At 35.8% G+C, this 23,572-nt stretch overlaps 1 protein-coding gene across 1 annotated transcript in view; it reads left to right on the top strand.

Moving 5' to 3' along the window:
- Positions 1 to 23,572, top strand: part of LOC149815945 (F-box protein At4g02760-like) — a 38,276-nt gene that overhangs the window by 924 nt on the left and 13,780 nt on the right. The window contains exon 2 of the mRNA XM_089990666.1: positions 12,621 to 12,796. Coding sequence (XP_089846792.1) covers positions 12,621 to 12,796 — 176 coding nt within the window. The remainder of the gene's footprint in view (positions 1 to 12,620; positions 12,797 to 23,572) is intronic.

Raw genomic sequence — 23,572 nt, 5'->3', positions numbered from 1 at the left:
TTTTTTTAATTGCTAGTGTTTGATCCTAGAATATTTCATTTTTCTTCTGTGTGGACGCTAACTGCTGAAGATTTTTTTTCTAGGCATTTTGTTTATCTTGAGAGAAATTGTTTCTGTTTTCAGGTGCAATCTACATTGAGTCAGGCTACGTCAATTCAACAACCTAAGGGAGTGTTTGGTTGCATATAATCTTAGTAGCTAAAATTCCACCTAGGACTCCACCTAGGCCGCCTACCGCTTAGGCACCCAGGTGCCTAGGCGAGTACTAGGTTGGAGGGGGATGGGACGATCACAGGGGGGTGCAAGATTGGTCCTTTATATGTGTTTTTCTTATAATGTTTATAATAATATTTGGTTGGGTATTTTGAAACGATTGTGGATTTTGAAACATTTAAGTTTTTTTCATTTGTTTTCTTTTAATGGTTTTAAATAATTATGTTCTTTTGGGGGTCACTAGGCGAAGCAGCTAAAAGAATATTTGTTTAGATGGATGTGAATGTTCTAAATGCAATTTTAATTGTTTAGTTTCGTTCATGAATTATGTGTTTTTCTAGTTTCAGTTATTTAGCTTCATATATTTTGTTGAAAATTTATTTTTTATTTTGGCCAACCGGTCCCATCTGGGCACCAACTAGACCATTTAGAGGACTAGCACCTAGTCGCAGACTAGCGCTTTTAACTACTTAACACATGATTGGAAAAATGTATTTTTGATAGAACAAATTAGGACAAGATTATTTTTATTTCTAAATTTTCACCTTCCAATTGGGGCAACTTTAACCCCTATGGTTTCTAAAGTTGATTAATTTTCCTCTCACTTTAAGTTTAAACAAATTGCATCATTGTAGTCTATTCATTTAGTTTTGGATTAGTTGAAGCTTTTTTACTGCAACACACACACAGATGTATATAAGTTCTTGAATGTTGTTATTTTTGTTAATTTTCTTAATTAGTCTTTGATGAGGATTAATCAAGTTTTGAATGACAATGAAATGTTGTATCAAACAAGCGGCAAGAAGAGAGTATACATGTAGGTGAGATGCAGTTTGTTAAGGCAGATATCAGAAGCATAATTGCATTGGTACTGGGTCGACCCTAATGTACTTTCATGAGGCATACTAGCATGGTAGTGCCTGATACTGGTATGAAACTCATTCTAGAAACCGCTAATGGGAGTACCAAATAATTAAAAAACTTATATCATGATTGATAGTAATTTGTTTCACACATTAGGTATGATTATCAAACTCATTTCTATCAACATTTCTAGATAAAAAGAACATATTACTATAAGTTGTTGACACATACTGATATTATGTTATTAATTATAAAAAATTATGATATTATAATAATTAATTAATAATACTACTATTCTTAATGTTTATGAAAATTCTACTCCAAAGTTTGATATTTATAGGTTTCAAGGATAAGTTAATTGATGAGTATATGAGAGGAGACATAGGTGTAGCACCAAGAAACAGAAAACTAATGGGCGTATATAGTGATGATATGGACATGTTATGAGAACTGAAAAAAAGTGCCGATGTGAATAGACAATGATATATATGTTGAAAGAACTAAGAAAAGGAATAAAAGTAATAAAGGCTTCAAGGGAGAAAGCAAGTTGACATATGAAAGGATCTGGGATTCCTCAAATTTAGCTTTAAATAGGAACATAAAAAGGAATGGAGATGTATGATAAATTTGAAACCATGCAGATGGGTCAACTGGTCAAGTCATGGTGATGATGATGAATTTTATAGGAGCAAGACTAAGGAACGGTTAGGGCAAGAATTAGTGAGATTTATCTCTAGAATATCAACAGTTGTGGCAGACTTCAAATTTAGCTTTAAACTAGTGGAAGTCACGTGCAATGCACGAAAACAAACCCTAATCAAGACTTATCTGTTTCAACAGATTTTTGTGGACCATTGTTCTTAATCAAATTGGATCCATAGCATACACCAGTCGCGATGGTCGCTTATCCAAAATCCATAAACATGGGCTGCACATCCAGTTGAAACTGATTATGGAGTTATAATTACCGGAAAATTTAGTATCAACCATTGTCATTTAGTCTAATTTGAAATGGAAAAAAGGTATGTTGAGTGGGTATGCAATTGGATTGGGTCTGAGCGGAGCTGCTGTCCAAATTCGGGCCTTCATTTTTATGGGTAATGGACTGGATTGGTAATCCTATTTGGATCTTATCTGTTCGAATCTGGATCAAATGTGATCCCTTTGTACTGTTTAAATGTAAAAAACTTCTTTCCAACCTTTTCTAATTACAAGATTCATTATTATCACTTAAAACTTATGTAGATTGGATTCAAAAAAAAAAAATGGAAACAGAGTGACATCTTGAGATCACAAAGCTTGAGAACTTGTCTTATAGTTGTGTCCTGTAGAACATGCATGAGAAGCCAAAAAAAATTCACAAGAAATAGCCACTTGTGTTGACTGTATGAAGCATACCCTGCATGTCCTCTGAAAAAAAGCAACAAAACAAAACCTTTAGAATTTATAGGATACATTTTATCTCCCACAAACGTATGAAACCTTGTGTTCTCACTGCATCAATACATGTGCTCCTTTAGGGTGTGTTTCATCGTTCATTCCGTGGGATGCCGCGGATGCCCGAAACGACGATCAAACATTGGACTCAGACACCCCCTGTTACGGTGAGAACCGGACGAGGGGAGCAATACTTAAAAAAAAAACTGCTCTAGCGGAGGGGGGTCTAACCCCGACCCTCCCTCATTCACCTCTCTCTCTCTCTTCCCCTTCTTCATTCATTTCTCTCTCTCTTTTTGTCTCCCTTTTCTTCTTTCTTCCCCTTCTTCTTCGTTCCTCTTTCTCTCATTCTTCTTTCTTCTTTATCTTCTTCTTTTATCATGGCTTTTTTTTCTTTGATTTTTTTATAAGTTTTTTATTTTCATTGATTAGGATTTTTTTCTTTGTTGTCCATTGATTAGCATTTCTTTCTTTGATTTTCATTGATTAGGGCTAATCGAATATCTTTAATTAGGGATTTTGTTATTTACTTTTATTGGGGATTTTCTTTGATTTTATTAGAGTTTTTTTCTTTGATTTTCTTTGATTAGGGTTTTGAATCAAATTTCTTTAAATGGGGATTCTTATACTTAATTCGAATAGGGTTTTTCTTGTATTTGATTAGGGTTGTTTTTCCTTGATCTTCTTTCATTAGGGTTTGAATTAGGGCTTTTTATATTTAATTTTATAGTTGATTTATAGTATCTTTGATTTTATGCTTTATTTCTCTTGTAGTTTAATGTTTTCTTGGCTTATTTATGATTTATTTTCTTATATTTTAGGGTTTTATGATTTATTTATAGTTTTTGCATTTATATACTCAAATTATCCAAAATTTAAACATTTTTCGTACTTGGATTCAGTTTGAGATCCATATTTGAGGCTAAAATCCATAATTTTTTGATAAACTTTAATAATTAGATCTAATGTGACACCATTAAAGCATTTATATATAAAAATATATCATTTTTTATTTTTCTTCAAATTACTCAATTTTAAAAAAAATATTTTTTAGATCCAATCCGAGATCCATATCCGGGGTTAAAATCCATAATAAACATGTTAAAACGCTTCTATGGTTAGGTGGATTGAGTCGTACGATCCAAAACGAAGTTATATGACCCATTATCCATATGTGTCCAAGTTGTCTGCACAACGTAAAAACCAAACGCTGGATACAAAGAACACAACTTCTTGTTCAATCGAAACAAATGCTAGACGTAGCACGGTTGTTACAGAACAGACAAAACATGCATTATGTCTGTTATGTTCTGTTGTTCTGTCAAATCTTGGACGCGCCAATCTCTGGATACAATACCAACATCATTAAGAGCAAATCTATCCCTTTTCACCCCAACGATTCCCGGCACACACACTCTTACAATCACACACACATACACACCCATAGTTGGCAAACTCGTGACTCGGGCTCGGATCGCCCAATCCTTGACTCTCAAGTCCGCGGATTGACTAGGTGACTCGGACGAGTCAGAACTCTATAGCTTATTGTATAAGCACATGAATAAGACATGAAAATAACTAAACTTCAAGGCAATATGTCAATAACTAAGTTACAAAAACATATAATTATACATGATTATTAACTTTTTTTCATTAAACAATATTAGATTCTTCATAACAAGTGACTTTATATAAGAATTGTGCATTAAAATCATAAAATACATGATAAAAGGATTATAATCAGCATTAGGATCGGCAGTCCTGAATTGTGACCCAGTTGGGGTCCGATCCGGGTCACTCGGGCGATTTCCGAGTCGACTCGCCAGGTTTGCCAACTATGTTCACACCTATGGCACCCATACATGCCATTTTTCCTTCTGTACCCGTGTCGACACACGTCGACACCTAGACATGCCATTTTACGCTCTGTACATACAAGTTTGTATTCAATTTATAATTTATAATTATATTTTCAGTATCTAATATATATTTTTAGATATAACATATATATTTAGATTATATTCAGTTTAGTTTGTATTTATGTGATATATTTATATAGTTGTTGGATGAAGATGATAGGAAAGGATATGAATGCTTTGAACCTCACCGAGGACATGGCATTGGATAGAAATGATTGGAGGAGAAGGATTCATGTGGAAGACCCAGAATAATTTTCTTTTTTGGTTCATATCGCCGACCCCAATTGTTTTGGGATGAAGGCGTAGTTGTTGTTGTATATATATATATATATATATAGTTGTATCCCTGTACCCACATTTTTTGGAATTGCCATGTCGTACCCTCCGTACCCGCACCTGCATCCATACCCAGGTGACAAGATACACACACTGTGGCGACAGGTGATCCCAGAGAGAGAGAGAGAGAGAGAGAGTTGTGGTATGACTTATGAGAGATTCCATCTGCCAAGGAAGGCTAGAATAAATACTTTGTCAAATTAGGCAGGTTGGGTTTGCATTCTGAAGCCAAATTTTGTTAAATGCCTCTTTTTTTTTCTCCTAACAAAGGTCTTGGGAAGAAGTTACTGATAATCATGTCGAGTAACAAACCCTTGGTAATTTTATACAAACCTGTCTAATAGCAAATGTCATAATCTAAAACACTTTTTTTCCTAAATATAACTATCAATGCCACAGCTATAGGGTTCAGTCCATGAATCACATGACAAAATATAGTTAGAAATTAGAAAATAAATGAGCTGATCAGATAATTCGGTACTCTATATATAACATATAATGGCATCTTTTTCCTGAGAATGGAAAGAAAAAAAGCTAGATTTATCTTGCACGAGATCCTGTAGGAACTGTATGGCCATTTCCATAGAACAAGTATATAATAATTCCGATTAAAAGCCAGACAGAAGCCTGAAGCCATATGCCACAACTGAAGATATAAGACAGTCTGTGGAGTTCAAAAAATACACTCAAAACCGCAACACAAAAGCACAGGTCCAAAAAGGCCAACAGATAATAATAGAAGACTGACTGCTACTATCCCTTGTCTCTTCTTTTGTGAACTCTGTTTCAAAGATCAGTTCTTCATACGCTCCTCCTTTTATACCTGCTTTCAGAAGCAGTTGTTGTCAATTATATTTCTTCTTACCTATATCCATATAACACAACTCCTAATGACTCATCTTCTCATTACTTGTGTAACTGCCACAGCATCACATAAACAATTAGTATAAAATGGTGAGTCATTGTTCCTTGGCTTGCACATATTCCACATATACTCTCTCTCTCTCTCTCAAAATAGCTGACCTATTAGTGTGAAATTAAAAAAGAAAAAACTCAAAAGAGCAAAACTGCCATACTCAGCTAAATAAAGGAAACCAAAATCCTATTTATCATGCATATCTATTGGATCTGAACCACATGCAACATTGGCCAACCCAAGGAATTTCAGATACGGGAAATGTCGTGAATAGGTTGGGTTCGGTTTTAGACCTAAGCCTTCTATTTGGCACATTCCATAAACCAGCACCTAAAACTTCTTACACAGAAAATAACCAACACCAGTTTCGATTGTCTTTCTTGTGCTATGTCAAGGCTATGATGAATACCACTTCTCTTTTATAGCAGCTTCCCAAAGCAGCTGCTGTCATCCCATTCAAAAGAAACTGCCACATCCACCACCAGGTGCCAACACAAACTACCACAAATGCCATTTCTCTCCCTCATCGACTCACACATTCAATATTGACCTCACAAAGAAAGAGTTTTCATTTATCTAGATTTTTGCGTGTCTCACCCACATGAGTTAATCAGCTCGAGCCTCAAATTCAAGGGTATATTTCTGGCCTACCCATGCTAAGTGCCTCTCACTCACTCACAAGCTCTACTTGGAAGTGTATGGTGAATACGAGGCATTGTACGTGTAAGCGCTCATGGTCACCGTCAATGTAATGAGAAGCTCTTCCATCTTGTAAGGGTCAAGATAGGGATGCACACGAGCTGGGCTTGAACAACATGTGTACAAACTCGGCTCGAGTCGAGCTTGACTCGAGCCGAGTTGATTTTTTGAAAAAAAACTTTTTTAATGAAAGTAAGGGTGGGATTCGAAACACCCACCTTTCACACAAATGTCAAATACACTACTCACTTGGATGAAACCTTTGTTTGCGCCTTTTATCTAAAAAAATTATACATATCCTAAAACTAGCCATTGTATGACTATTAACCGAGCTTAACTAAGCTCTAACTCTGGAACAAGCTCAAATCATTTATATTTAACGAATTTGAGCTTGTGTTCAAGCTCGACTTGTTTATTTACTCGGACGAGTCTGAGCCAGGCTTAAACGAGCTAAGCCCAAGCTAGCTCGGCTCGTTCTACATCCCTAGATCGAGATGCATGGTGCATGTAAATGCAATCATCATGGTGAACATCATCCATCACATAAACATGCATATGCATGGCACATAGCATGTGCATGTTAATGCAATCATCACCTTGTATCTTTGTTGATGTCTATAGTGAACATCACGTTAAAATAGTATATATATATATATATGTGTGTGTGTGTGTGTGTGTGTGTGTGTCTATAATATGTATTTTGAGTTAGGGGTATTTTGGTCTTTTTCCATTGTAATAAAACCTGTCCACTAGGGACAACTTATTATCCTTTTTTTATTTTTCTTATTTTTTTCCTTTCTAGTCTTTTACCAAAGACTTAGGGACTCTTTGGTCATTGGGACCAAAAAGTCATTGGCGCTGCCCAACGTTCATATTTATGACTGTTGGGAGCTCCCAATGGCCTCCCCTTTAGGTGCCTTACTTTGTATAAATAGGGGTAAAACCCCTCTTGTTTCTTTAATACTTGTGTTAAGCATTTGTTCAGTAAAGGCTTATAATTTTTTATATTCTTGTGAATACTATTGTTGCCTTGTTGGCCTTTGTATTGTCCCCTAGTGGACTTGTGCATGTGTGCACTTGTATGTTATGATCTTGTAAGCCTTTAGTGGCTAGTATTTTATGATTTCTCATATATCATTACATGGTATTAGAGCCATAGTGCTTTTGGACTTGTGGAAAGTTGCCATCAAGTGATCGTGTTTGTGACAAAGTATCCAAAGGGTTCGTGCTCTTCCACCAATTTTCACTCTCTTCCTCTTCCTCTCTCACGCAATGGAGACCAAAATTGACCTTGACGTCAAGTTCAATGGGAAAAATTACATGATGTAGGTTTCCACCATGGAAAATAATCTCAAAGGAAAGATGTTTTGGGCATATGTGATGGGCACTATCCCCAAGCCTCAACTCAAGCTTACAAAATTAAGAGGTTAAGAGAAGGCTTTAGAGATGCTCGTGTAAAGGCCATTGAGGATCATCATAAGCAAGCGGAAGATTGGGAGAGTGACGATGCAAAAATTCTTGCATGGTTCATGAACATGGTTGAGCTTAAGGTATGTGCTAACATTGCTAAATTTCTAAAAACAAATGATGCTTGGTTTTTCATAAAGGTTATGTATACCCAAAAAGATCTTGCAAGAACATATTTTTTGTAAGAAAAGGTTAGAACTACCAAGCAAAGGAACTTAAGTGTCCAAGACTTTTATAGTGCTTTAAACCCCTTTTGAGATGAACTGTCACTTTTGGAGTTTAAGTGGGTAGCCATTGAAGATGTGAAACTTAGACAAAAACAAATAAAACAAGAGGGGTCTACTTTCTTAATTTTAAATAAGAAGTCTTCTCTTTCTTCAAAGAATTTCACATGAAAGTTAAAAATCAATTTCAAAGCAATATATCTATTCTTAGATCGGATTCAGGTGGGGAATACTTATCCAATGAATTTCAAAACTATTTAAAGTAAAATGAAATTTTTCATCAAAGACCTTATCCTAAGACCCATTAACAAAATGGACTAGCGGAAAGAAAACATAGACATATAATAGAGACTGCTAGAACTCTATTTATTTCAAAAAATATTCTCAAACGTTTTTGGGCAGAAGCCGTTTTAACCTCTACTTATTTGATAAATAGAATGCTATCATCTACTTTAAAAAATGTTTCTCTTTATGAGAAACTGCTTAAAATGACACCCGATTTCAATTGTCTACGTATTTTTTATTGTAAATGTTTTGTACTTTTACACAAAAGAGATAAGTTATCCCCAAAAGCAATTGAACGTGTTTTCATTGGATATAGCAAAAATAAAAAAGGATATAGATGCTTTGATTTAAAAAATAATAAACTTTATGTTTCTAAAGATGTGACATTCTTAGAAAATAAAGATGGTTTTGAAAAGAATGATAAGAAAGAGGAAATAGACTATATGTTTATGTGTGACCTCTCTCCAAGAGAAGATACATATACTTGTGATGATTCTTTGAATCATAATGATTAAATCGTAGATGATAACAATCATGAATGCTCTAATATTGAGTCATCACCAAGTAGTGATGACATCATTAATGACTCCAAAAATATTAAAGTTTATACCCGGTGTGAGCAAAATAATCCTTCTAGTGCCTTAGAAAAATTCTCTCAATATAGTGTGCCTACAAAAGAAACTTTACTTAGAAGATCTAACAGAGTGTCTATTCCACCAAATAGGTTTGTCTCTTATGATTTATTGTCTCCTAATTATAGGACTTGCCTAATAGCATTTCATTTCTAATATGAGCCTTCACATTATAATGAAGCTAAAAATGTTCTTCATTGGATTGAAACCATGAATTTAGATTTAGATGCTCTTAGGAAAGCAAAAACTTGGGAAGTAGTTATGTTGCCTTTAAACAAGAAAACCATTGGATGTAGATGGGTCTTTAAGGTCAAAACTAAGAGTGATGGTACCCTAGAAAGATATAAAGCTAAGTTAGTAGCTAAAGGATATTCCTACGAATATGAAATTGACTATGAAGAAACCTTTGTACTTGCAGCTAGAATGACTAGTGTTAGGACCCTAATAATCGTTGCCTCAACTAAAAAATGACCTATATTATCAATTATATGTAAAAAAATGCCTTCTTTAATGAAGAACTAAATGAAGAAGTTTATATGGATCCTCCGTCGAGATTTGATATTGAAAAAGTAAAGACTCTTAAACTTATAAAGGCATTGTATGGTCTTAAACAGACTCCTAAAGCCTGGTATGATAGATTCAGTAATGTTAGGATTAAATTGAGTTTTCATTCTTGTTATACTGACACTGTTCTTTTTGTTAAAAGTACAGGTACCAATATTGTTATTCTTCTACTTTACGTAGATGATATGATAATAACAGAAAATGACAAACATGGTGTTAGTAATGTTAAAAATGTTTTTAAAGGAAATTTTGATATGTTTGCCTTAGGATTTTTAAGATATTTTTTAAGAATTGAAGTTGCGTATTCTCCCAGAGGGTACATTATTTCTCAAATGAAACTTGTTGCCGATATTTGTGTTAAATCTGGAATATCAGATGATAAGAAAGTGAAAACTCTTGAAATGGTGAATGCTAAATTAAGACTTGAAGATGTGACTCTTCTTGAAGACCCCACATCTTATAAACAACTCATTGGGTCTCTAACTTATCTTTCTATCACCAGAGCAAATATAACACATGCAGTTCACTCTGCTAGTCAATTTCATCATGCTTTAACGACTGTGCACATGAGTGCTGTATCGAGGATCGTCAAATATATCAAGAACACCATAACTAAAGGGCTCTTTTTATCCTCATTCTTATCTTTAGATTTACTTGCTTATACTGATGTCGATTCAGGTGAAAGCCCAATGATAAAATCTCAACTATTTGTTTTTGTGTTTTTCTAAGAGATTCATTGATTGCCTGGAGATGCAAGAAGCAACAAAATGTCTCATTGCCTTCTCTTGAAGTTGAGTACAAGGCTATGACAACAACAACTATTGAGCTTGTATGGTTAAGAAATCTTCTCAGAGATAGGGGTGTTGACATCTCCAAACCCTTGAAAATATGTTGCAATAATAAAAGTACGATTTACATTGCCAACAACTACGCCTTTCATGAGCACACCAAACACATCGAGATGAACTGTCATTATGTTCATGATGAATTCTTGAGAGGAACTGCTGAGTTGCTTTTTGTCACGTAAAGCTCCTGTTGCTCTACGTCTTTTGTTTTTTCTCAACTAACTTTCAGTGTTTACATCGTAAGTTTGAGGGGGGGGGGGGTGTTAAAATAGTGTATATATATGTGTGTAATATATATTTTGAGTCAGAGATATTTTGGTCTTTTTTCCCTTGTAATAGAACCTGTCCACTAGGGACAGTTTGTTATCCTTTTTTTATTTTTTCTTATTTTTTTCCTTTTTAGTCTTTTACCAAAGACTTAGGGACTCTTTGGTCGTTGGAGCTGCCAAACGGTCATATTTATGACCGTTGGGAGCTCCCAACGACTCTTTGGGAGCTCCCAATGGCCTCCCCTTTAGTGCCTTTGTATAAATAGGGGTAAAACTCCTCTTGTTTCTTTAATTCTTGTGTTAAGTATTTGTTCAATAAAGGCTTATAATTTTTTATATTCTTGTGATTCTCATTGTTGCCTTATTGGCCTTTGTATTGTCCCATAGTGGACTTGTGCATGTGCACTTGTATGTTATGATCTTGTAAGCCTTCAGTGGCTAGTGTTTTGTGATTCCGCATATTTCATTGCACATCATCCATCACATTAACATCTCTCTCTCTCTCAATCACAAATCAACAATCACATTTGTAGAGGGCATACAACATTTTCTCTCTCTCTCTCTCTCTTTCTAGATCTCTAATTCGTTGTAAGTGTCACACCATCCATAATCTTAATATCTGCTAATATTCCTCCACAACACACACGTTGCTACCAGCTAGAAAATGCCAAACAAGGCATCACACAGGGGTCTCTTTCTGCCTTAGTATTATGTTAGATTATTGGAAGGAGTGGAGACATAAGACTCATAAATTTGAGTCCATGTAGATGAGGCAAGACATGGTGATGATAATGTGTGAGATTTTAGCAAGAAGACTGAGGAATGATTGGGGCAAAAGTTAATGAGATTTATCTCCAGAATATTACTTTTCATTACTCAAGTGTGTGTATTTTAGGAAACAAATGCAGGCTCCTTGCATGTATATCATAAAAAGGACTTGCTTCACACACACACACACGTATGCACTTATGTGCTTGCACTTGTATATATCATAGTCACCAGTAACAGTCTTGGCAATGTATGAGCAAGGCAATTTCTTGGAATATTATAGGATTAATTATAATTTGGGTAAAAACTTGAGAAATTCTCAGTATTTAAAAAAAAGAAATGTAATTCATGACTCAAAAGTATGTATTTTAGGAAACAATTGCAGGTTCCTTATATGTATGTCACGAAAAGGACTTGCCTCACACACATACACGCAGAACATGCAATATATGATAGTAATCAGTATTGGTCTGGGCAATATGTGACTGGGGCAATTTCTTCGAATATTATGGGATTATTTCTAAATCTGGGTAAGATCTTGATAAAAACTTAGCATTTAAATAAGAAAAGGGATAAAAACAATACAAAAAATGGTTTTTTAGTAATATTTTTACAAGAATTGTAAAAAGGCAAAAAGTTTTCAAGATATAACAGAAGGAATAAGAAAAAAATCTTATTTAAAGCATATAAAAATAAGAACAACGAAAAATTAATGTGAAATAGCATGTTATTTTTAAGTTGCCTATGTTTTGAAAATATCACAATAATTTTCCTTTTTGTTTTTCCATTATTTCATGGCATTTTTACCGCATCAGCAATATTTATGGGTTATATACATGGACACATAAAATTTGTAAGTTTTTTCTTTTACAGACGTTCTCTCTCTCTCTCTCTATATATATATATATATATATATATATATATATATGCATGCTTCTCTATTTATATTGTCTGGATGCAAAGCCTATTGTTAAATATTCACTTTTTATCTTTACCTTTTCACACACACACATATAGATGTGTGTCCATGTGGCTCTTTATAGTTTACACTCATATTTACGTATGCAGGTACTTCTGTGTCTTTGGTGTGCACACCTAAATTTGTGTTCAAATATTAGTTTTTTATCTTTTTTCATTAGACATTTATTCCATTAAATAAGTTTGGTTTTTGTTGTACTGAAGGTATTCTCCATGCTTGACACGCGGACTGTTTGCCATGCTGCATCAACTTGTTCACTGTTCAATAAGTGTGCAATGGACTCGTTATGCTATGCAGATATTGATTTAACATCTGTTGAACCAAAGGTGAATAACTCGGTTGTGTTTGCAATGATCCTGCGGGCAGGAAAAAACTTGCAGTAAGTTTCTTCCTGTCTACCTAGTTTTGTTTTCCATTGGTTATGAGGGCATGATTTCAAACTTTGTGAGCGAAAGAAAATATTTTTATTGTCTCCTCAGTTGAGAGAATTATAAATATTTTTTTCTTAAACAAAAAATGATTAACTAAACCACATGGTGTAATTTTGTTGTAAAATCTTGTCCAATAAGCTCCAAAGTTTCTGAGTTCAAGGGTGATATAGTTATTTGCGAAATTAGAGTGTTCAACTTGGATTTTTACTTGGTTTGAAATTTATTGACTGAATTAAATCAAGGTGGCCCAGATAGATATATAGCATGAGGCACTTGGTCTGCTTGGTTTGGTTACAGTTGGACTTCAAGTTGAGCTCTAACTTTTGGGCATATCTGAAAATCACATCTTGCTTAATGATTTAAAAATCTTCATGTCCAGTTGTAGTCATCTTTATTTAAGTGTTTTTTGTGACCTTACCTAGCTTTTTGTTGCTCCCAATTTGGAACACATTGATCTGTTGTGGATCTGATGTTTTAGTTGACAGGTATTTGGTGGTCATGTGCTTGTATAAGTATAGCATCCACGTGATGTCTATTCACCTGACAGCATAAAAATTGCCATAATTCTTTCTAGTAGTAACTTCAGAATGTATGAAAAACTTTATCATAGTAATGGTTTTCTGGGGACACGCCCTATGTGCCCATACGAGTATGGTGCATGCAAAATGTCCATTCATTTGACAACAGAAAGATTGCCATAATTTTATTGTTTAAGTTCCAAATTTTGAATTTAGGATACCATGCTAATGTGAAAATATCTCAAAAAAGAGATAAAGTGTGCGATAAGCACAACACCACCAATGTGCACAAATGCACAAGAACACTTAGAACAAATGTACACGAAGGTACAATAAAGAAACTCAAATGCACAAAGGCATACAAAATATAAAGAATTTTATTGAGAAGAATGGAGAACAAAAGCTCCAAGAAGTGAGTTTTACAAGGGGGGAACTCCCCTATTTATAAGAGGAAAAGGAGCCTTGGAGGGGCTCCACTAGCTGTTGGAGCCCCTCCAACGGTTAGAATTCTAACCGTTAGAGAGGCTCAACAGCTAGTGTTGAGCCCCCTCCAAGTTGACTTTGAGTCAACAAAAAGAAATAAATAAAAAATGAAAAGAAAAGAAGAAAAAGTAAAAATACAAAAAATATTACAACATATTCATAATTATGAATATGCGCAAAAGGAAGGGAAATGACTAAAATACCCTTGCGGGTTTTACAAGAAAAAAGGAAACATATATATTTACATATATATATATATATATATATATATATATATAAAGATAGATACATATACATATATACATCATCTATGTCACAGGGATTCGACTAGCAGGGTGCCACACCCGCGTCGACGCGACTCGACGCGGGTGCGGCACCGGGTGCGGCACCGGGTGCGGTCAACCCGATCCTGGGTGCGTTGACCGCACCCAGGATCATTAAGGTCATTTTTTTTTTTAAAATTTGCCAAAATGGGCTTCGAATTTTTTTTTTTTAAAAATTATGCTGACAGTCTGTCAGCTGCAGCAGCTGTTCTGTCAGCTGCAGCAGCTGTCTGTCAGCTGCTGACAGCAGCTGACAACTGCAAAATTTGAAAAAAAAGCCCACCTATTCCCCCGACCCCCTTTATATATATATATATAGCCTGTAGTGGAGTGACGATTATTTGGATCACCTCCCCAATCAGAGTCAGTATATGCAATTAAATTTAACTCAGAAGATGAGGAAAGGAAAACTCCCTTGTTTAAAGTTCCCTTTATGTATCTGACAACTCGGAGAACGACACTCATATGAACGGATGTAGGAGCATGCTGAAATTGGCTTGCAGTATGCACGACATAAGAGATGTCCGGCCTTGTGATGCTAAGATACATTAGAGATCCCACAAGTTGCCGGTAGGGGGTAGGATCCTTCAAAGGTTTCCCATCATCGATCTTCATTTTTGATCCCACAATTTCAGGGGTCTCACAGATTTTATCATCAGTAATACTTGATCTGTCAAGAATCTCACAAGCAAGTTTAGTTTGAGACAAAAAATAGCCTCTATGAGAGTAGGCTACCTCGATACCAAGAAAGTAAGTCAGATACCCCAAGTCTGACATTTCAAACCTTTCTTTTAAAGTGGTTTTAATGTTTCTGATGTCCTTTATGTCACTACCTGTTATCAACATATCATCAACATACAACAGTAAAATCACAATTCCTGTATCAGACTTTTTGACGAACAGAGCAGTGTCAGTGTAGCATGAGGTAAAACCATTTTGAACCGTCACATCATTAAATTGATCATACCAAGCTTTAGGGGCTTGTTTTAAACCATAAAGCGCTTTTTGCAAACGAAGGACTTTCCCCTTTGGTACGTTCATACCAGGAGGAGCATCCATGTAGACTTCTTCATTAAGGTCCCCATTTAGAAAGGCATTTTTAACATCCATTTGGTAAATATTTCATTTTTTAATAGATGCAATGGTGATCAAACACCTAACAGTAACCATTCGTGCAACAGGAGCAAAGGTTTCTTCGTAATTGATGTCGTATTCTTGACTATATCCTTTTGCGACAAGACGGGCTTTATATCTTTCGAGTGCCATCACTCTTGGTTTTGACTTTAAAAACTCATCTACATCCTATTGTTTTCTTTCCTTTTGGAAGACATTGAAAAACCCACGTTTTGGCTTTGTTGAGGGCTCTAAGTTCGTTGTCCATGGCATCCCTCCACTCTATCATTTCCTTAGCTTCTTTAAAATTTCTAGGTTCTTGATATGAGTGAATGGCACTAAGACATGCCCTATGCTTTGGAGAAAAAGACTCATAGGATATAAATCTAGAAGGATTTTTCCTAGATCTTTCAGTTCTTCGAGAGTGGTTGGAAGATTCACTAAGGTCACTATATTTCTCTATTGCACTTCTAAAAGTGCTCTTATCTCTATGTGTATAGGTAATTGGTTCATTTATCATTTCTTCTTCATCATGAATGGTTTGAGGAATACTTTCACTTATATTCTCATTCTCATTCAATTCATCATCGCTAAAAAAATCTTCATTTCTAGATAATAGTTCAAATAAAAGAGTAATCGGCGTTATCTTTATGAGTTTTGTGTTCTTCAAAACCACTTATGTTTTCTAAAAATCTTACATTTCTTGAAACATATAGTTTATCATTTTTAATATCATAACACCTAAAACCTTTTTGTGTTTCCGAATATCCCAAAAACGCACAAGGAATAGCTTTTGGAGATAATTTATCATTCTTATCGGTGAGAACAAAACATTTACAACAAAAAATTCTTAACCTATTGTAATCGGGTTCTTTTTTATACAAGATTTCATATGGAGATATTTGATTCAAGTTTTTGGATGGAAGTCGGTTTATGAGATAAACCGATGCAAGAGCCGCTTCGGCCCAAAATCTTTTTGGAATTTTTTGAGAAATGAGCAAAGTTCTTGTAGTTTCAATTATGTGTCTATGTTTTCGTTCGGCCAACCCATTTTGTTGAGGAGTTTTGGGACAAGACCTTTGATGAACAATCCCATTATTTTCAATATAACTTTTGAAATCATTTGAGAGATATTCTCCCCCGGAATCGGTTCTAAGAATTTGTAATTTACTATTGAATTGATTTTGTATTAACATGTGAAAAACCTTAAAAGTAGAGAAAACCTCATGTTTATGTTTGAGGAAGTATATCCAACTATACCTTGAGAAATCATCCACATAAATAACATAATACGAAAAACCTCCCTTAGACACAACGGGTGCTGGTCCACAAACATCCGAATGCACAATTTTAAAAGGCTTAGTTGAAAACATAGTTCTTTGTCCAAAAGATAAGCTTCTCATTTTACCAAGAATACAATCATTACAATTGAAATTGTCTTTACATAAAGTTTTAGCAAAATGTAAATAAGAAAGCTTGACAATATTTGGATGCCCAAGGCGTTTATATCTTTATGTTGGCAACATTACAAAAAAAGGTTTTTGGAATTTGAAGAAATTCCATGAGATAAAGATCTCCCTTCCTAGAGCCTTTCCCAATCAACTTCCCGGACCGACGATCCTGTATCCAACATTTATTTGATGAGAATTTGATATCACACCCATGATCCGATAGTTGAGAGACGGAAAGCAAATTTAAATTTAGTTTTGGTATAAATCTAACTTTAGGAATAGAAAAACCTTGTCTTTCAAAATCACCAATTCCTTTTATTTCAAGAGAAACCCCATCCGCGGTGGAGACAAAAGAGGGTGACAAATTTTTTGAGTATTTAGAAAGTGCAAAAACATTTGGAGTCATATGAAAGGATGCACCCGAGTCTAAGAGCCAAAGAGTCTTACCGGGAGGAGAGAAGGTGGTCATGGCGGCTCCGAAAACGGATCCCTTGAGGAGTGGTTGAAGAGCTTCCATGATTTGATTGAGAGACAAAGTAGCATGGTTGGAAGTTGATGGACCTTCCTCCTTGGTTGATTGGAAAGTAGTAGGCATAACCACCATCTTCTTCCATTTAGGGCATACCGGTTTAATGTGACCCGGTTCTTTGCAAAAATGGCATATGATCTTACTATAATCTTTTCTTCCATAATGCCCACCATTTTCTCTTCCTCCTTGATTTTTGTTAAAATGAGGGTGTTTATAGGTTTTAACATTATTCCCCGGTCTTGAGACGGCATAAGCACCCTCATCCTCATCTTTAGAGGGAACGGCCAACACACTTAGATTGCTTTTATTCATTCCCAATCTAGTTTCTTCTCCACTTAATTTGATTAGCACATCTTCCAATGAAGGAGAAGAGAAAGAAGACAAGAGAGAGGATCTAGTTTGTTCAAACTTGGGTCTAAGCCCATTTAAAAAGTTAAAGAAATGATCCTCTTCTAATTGTTTGGCCCTCAATTCAATAGCCTCACCACTCCATTTAGGTTCTTGGAGAGCAAGCTCATCCCAAATAGTGGATAACTCGGCGAAATACTCTCTAATGGACATTTCTCCTTGTTGAAGGGTTAAAGCCTTCTTTTGGAGATAGTATTTATGGGACAAATCTCTTGAAGTATACATTCTTTCAAGATATTCCCATACTTGATATGCCTTTTTGAACTTTAGAATGTTGGCATTAATTTTGGTCTCAACCGAAGAGAAGAACCATGAGAGTATTTTGTAATTTTTTATTTTCTACTCTTCATGTTTCTTATTGTAATCTTCAAAAGCCTTTTCTCATCCTTTTCGCCCATTAGAGAGGATACAAAGAGAAATAAATGCGTACCACAATGCGAAATGAGTCCCTTCTTGATGTAGGAAGCTTCTAAAATATAGAATGAAGGACCGAGTCTTCACTCCAACCACCACAACTTAATGGCACGCTTTACGAGGTACTCCAACAAAGAGAGAAAAAAGCACGATCTTCTTTTCCTTTAAGCCTAGCTCTGATACCATGTGAAAATATCTCAAAAAAGAGATAAAGTGTGCGATAAGCACAACACCACCAATGTGCACAAATGCACAAGAACACTTAGAACAAATGTACACGAAGGTACAATAAAGAAACTCAAATGCACAAAGGCATACAAAATATAAAGAATTTTATTGAGAAGAATGGAGAACAAAAGCTCCAAGAAGTGAGTTTTACAAGGGGGGAACTCCCCTATTTATAAGAGGAAAAGGAGCCTTGGAGGGGCTCCACTAGCTGTTGGAGCCCCTCCAACGGTTAGAATTCTAACCGTTAGAGAGGCTCAACAGCTAGTGTTGAGCCCCCTCCAAGTTGACTTTGAGTCAACAAAAAGAAATAAATAAAAAATGAAAAGAAAAGAAGAAAAAGTAAAAATACAAAAAATATTACAACATATTCATAATTATGAATATGCGCAAAAGGAAGGGAAATGACTAAAATACCCTTGCAGGTTTTACAAGAAAAAAGGAAACATATATATTTACATATATATATATATATAAAGATAGATACATATACATATATACATCATGTATATATGTATATGTATCTCTCTTTATATATATATGTAAATATTTACATAAGAGAGATACATTTTAACAACTAACATACAAAAAATCCTTGTGTTGCATCCAATCCATTCAATCTAGGTGTCTTTCCGATAACTTATAGCTTGTAATAAACTCGATTTACATAAGAAATGATCAAATATTTATGACTGGTAAATACTTCATGGTTCAATTAGCTGATTGTTTTTGTTCATTAGAGAAACACGATATGAATTTTAAAGTTCTCAAACGTAAAATGGAGTTATATGTGAAAGTTATGTAGATCCTATTACATATCCTTTTTTGCCCCAGGTTCGACCAGGAGAATCCACCCAGATGGGATTGCGTAGAGGGAGTCTCCCTTTTCCTAGGACTCTCCAGAGAAACCCGCCCAACCCGGAGCCCTATCTAGGCTGGGACTATGGTGGGTTGCCCCCTGGAATCCCATTCAGGGTGGGAGTGTGTTTGTACTACTACTTTTACTAATTTGCCCTCCAATAAAGATATATATAGATGTATCCTATTTAGTTTATTCTTAACGAAGTTTATTCAAAGATTTCTCTAAGCTTCGTTCTTGGTTCGTGTTCTTTTTCTGTGCAGGAACATATTTCTCTCGCCTCTCTTCCACCCCCATCATCGACCCGGAGGGAACACCTTTTCTCCCTCCCTTGTCATCTACCCCCCATCCACCTCATGCTTCCCTGTGTAGCCCACCAGGAGAGACGTCTCTCTCTCTCTCTCTCCCCCAACACTACACACCCCTCTTGCTCGTGGTGTGTGCCTCTCTCTAGAGTCGTGTCTCACTTTTAGCTCGCCGAAATTCATTGGATTATTCTCTGCAGGAGTTCAGGCTCTAACACTAGTATCAGAGCATCATTTCGGGACCTACGCTGATCAAGTTCACTACATTGGACAACTTAGCAAGTTCCCACACCCTTCACAGTTTTCGTACATGTTCGATTCAACACCCGTGTTTATTTTCTGAATCATATTTTATTCAGTTGCATCGGATTTTTATCATGAGTGATGTTTAGATCAGTCCCAATGCTGATCTACCATGAATCTGGAAGATTCAGGTTGATTCACGTTCCCTAGGACATTTTTGTCTGTCACCAAGAGCCAGAGGATAGTCTTAGAGGCTTGGTAGTCGTGTGGCTAAATTTTTTCTCAGGCTTGCATCCAAGTTTGGTTTTCAAAAATTCATCTCGATAGTTTGACAACCCTAAAAAACCCCAAAAATTCACCCTAGTTAGTCTTATCTGTCCTAAACCGAACCCAATTTACAAATCGAAAAAATCATACCCTGATCTATAGATATTACCATTTTACCGATACCTGTTAGATCAAACAAGTGGATCTTGACGACCTAATATTTTTAAACTTCAAAAAATTTCCTAGGCCTGATCCTAGATCCATAAATCCTGAAATTTTTATCTTAGGAATGTACATTTGTTAGCTTTCAAACCCAACTTACAGATCTCAAAAATTCGTTCGAATTACTGAGATTTGGTCCGACCTTTGGAACCTGTCAAAACCCAGAAAACCAATTGAACTTGTAATGTCCTGATCTAACCACATAAATAAATTAGTTTCGACCTTGCAACAACAGCAACAACTACGCCTTCATCCCAAAACAATTGGGGTCGGCGATATGAACCAACAAAGATAATCATTCTGGGTCTTCCACATGAATCCTTCTCCTCCAATCATTTCTATCCAATGCCATGTCCTCGGTGAGGTTCAAAGCATTCATATCCTTTCCTATCATCTCCATCCAAGTCTTCCTAGGCCTACCCCGACCTCTTTTAACTAATATATTTTCCCATTTCTCCATCCTTCTAACTGGAGCATCATTAGGCCTTCGCCAAATATGTCTAAACCACCGTAAACGATTCTCTCTCATCTTATTTTCAATGGGTGCAACGCCTACCTTCTTACGTATCTCCTCATTCCGAATCTTATCTTTTATTGTTTTTCCACACATCCATCTAAACATACGCATCTCAGCTACACTCATTTTTTGAATATGATGTCTCTTGGCAGCCCAACATTCCATACCATATAGTAAAGCGGGCCTAATAGTCGTCCCATAAAACTTTCCCTTCAACTGCAATGGCATTCTACGATCGCACAACACTCCAGTTGCACTTTTCCATTTCATCCACTCAACTTTTATTCTATGATTTACATCTCCATCAATTTCTTCATACTTTTGAATGATAGATCCCAAATATTTGAAACAATCATCCACCGGTATTTCTTGCTCACCAAGCTTCACTACACTCCCATCACTACTTCGTTGCTTACTAAACCGACATTCCATATATTTTGTCTTACTCTTACTCAACTTAAAACCTCTTGCTTTCAATGTCTGTCTCCATAATTTTAACTTAGCATTAACCCCAGCTCTAGACTCATCAATCAAAACAATATCATCAGCAAACAACATACACCACGACACATTTTCTTGAATTGATCTCGTAAGCTCATCCATCACTATAGCAAATAGGAAAGGGCTTAAAGCAGATCCTTGATGTAACCCATCCGTTATAGGAAAATTGGTTGTCGCCCCTCCACAAGTGCGGACATTGGTTACTACTTGTTCATACATATCCTTATTTATACTAATGTACTTGAGAGAAGCATCTTTCTTCATCATTGTCCACCAGAGAACGTCCCTAGGTACTCTATGCCTTTTCCAAATCAATAAAAACCATATGCAAATCTTTGTTCCTCTCTCTATTTCTCTCAATAAGTTGTCTAAGAAGATGTATAGCTTCCATAATTGATCTTCCAGGCATAAAACCAAATTGATTCTCCGATATCATGACAACCTTCCTCAACCTAGACTCAATCACCCTCTCTCAAAGTTTCATAGTATGACTCATGAGTTTTATACCACGATAGTTTTTGCAATCTTGTATATCACCCTTATTCTTATATAGAGGCACCAAAGTACTCTTCCTCCACTCATTAGGCATCTTATTTGTCCGCCAAATCTTGTTAAAAAGATTTGTCAACCATTCTAAACCTTTCTCTCCCAAGCATTTCCAAGCCTCGATAGGTATACCATCTGGGCCAACTGCCCTTCTTGATTTCATTTTCTTCAAAGCCTCTGCAATTTCTTTCTTTTGAATCTTGCGCATTGAGTCACGATTCATCTCATGAAAAGGAATGGACAAGTCTCCAAGATTCTGAGCATGACTTTCATTAAATAGCTTATCAAAATAATCTTTCCATCTCTCCTTAATCTCCTAATCTTTGACTAAAACCCTTTGTGTTTCATCTTTGATACATCTAACCATACCCAGATCCCTTGATTTCCTATCTCTCATCTTTGCAAGCCTATAAATATCTTTCTCGCCCTCTTTGGTATCCAACTTGTCATAAACCTCCTTATATACCTTATCTCTCGCGTTTCGAACTACTTTTTTAGCTTTCTTCTTTGTTATCGTATACTTCTCCAAATTCTCATTATCACGACTCTTACTTAGATTTCTATAATACTCTATTTTAACTTTAATAGCTAATTTGACATCCTCGTTCCACCATGATGTATCCATCCTTACCTAGCGGTGCACCGCCTTTTGACTCACCCAATACCTCCTTAGTCACCTTTCTCATGCCACCCGCTATCTTATTCCACATTGATTCTGAATCCTCCTCGAGACACCAATCAAATTCCTTAACTACTTGCTCTACAAACATTCTTTGTTTAGCTCCTTTCAGTGCTCACCACTTAATTCTAGGATCTATCCTATATCTATCCCTTTTGCAATATTGTCTAATTTTAAGATCTAAAATTAAGACTCTATGTTGTGTAGCTACACTTTCTCCCGGTATAACCTTACAATCGATGCAACAACCCCTATCTCTCTTTCTAAGTAGGAAAAAATCTACCTGACTCGTATTAATCCCACTTTTAAATGTTACTAGGTGAGACTCCCTCTTCCTAAACCAAGTGTTTGCTAAGATCATATCATAGGACAAACCAAAATCTAAAATCCTTTCTCCACTTTCGTTTCTTTCTCCTATACCATAGCCTCCATGGATACTTTCAAATCCATCCCTACTAATGCCTACATGTCCATTAAGGTCACCACCGATGAAAAACTTTTCTCCATAAGGTATCCCTTGTACTACTCCATCTAAATCTTCTCAAAATTGACGCTTAATGGAATCATCTAAACCTACTTGAGGTGTATAAACACTAATAATATTAATAATATCCGTACATAATACTAATTTAATAAGTAAAATCCTATCACCCTTCCTACGGACCTCAACTACATTATCTATAAACTCACGACTCATAACAATCCCTACTCCATTCCTATTTCTATTTATTCCTGTATACCAAATCTTATATCCCCAAGGTTCTATCACTTTTGCCTTCTCACCTACCCATTTGGTTTCTTGTAGACATAAAATATCAATCTTTCTCCTACACATAACATCTACTAACTCTACCAACTTACCAGTTAAAGACCCTATGTTCCAAGTGGCTAACCTAATTTTATGGTCTTTGACTAACTTCCTTATCCCCACCCGTCCAACAAAGTGAGGGAACCCTTGCCTATTTGACACCACACCCGGGCGCCGGTGTGACGCGTCGCTTCCGGACGACGACCTAGCAACCCTTGCCCATTTATCACTGCCTCCGGGCCTATAGAGTACAACGCGTAGCTCAGTAGGGAACGCCCCCAACAAAATTCTCATATTGGTTCATATTCATAGG

This window comes from Nuphar pumila, chromosome 15 (assembly GCF_984573655.1).
Source record: "Nuphar pumila chromosome 15, dmNupPumi1.hap1.1, whole genome shotgun sequence".
Taxonomy (NCBI): Eukaryota; Viridiplantae; Streptophyta; class Magnoliopsida; order Nymphaeales; family Nymphaeaceae; genus Nuphar; species Nuphar pumila.
Note: the sequence above shows the minus strand (reverse complement) of the source record. Positions and strands in the feature narration are given on the sequence as shown.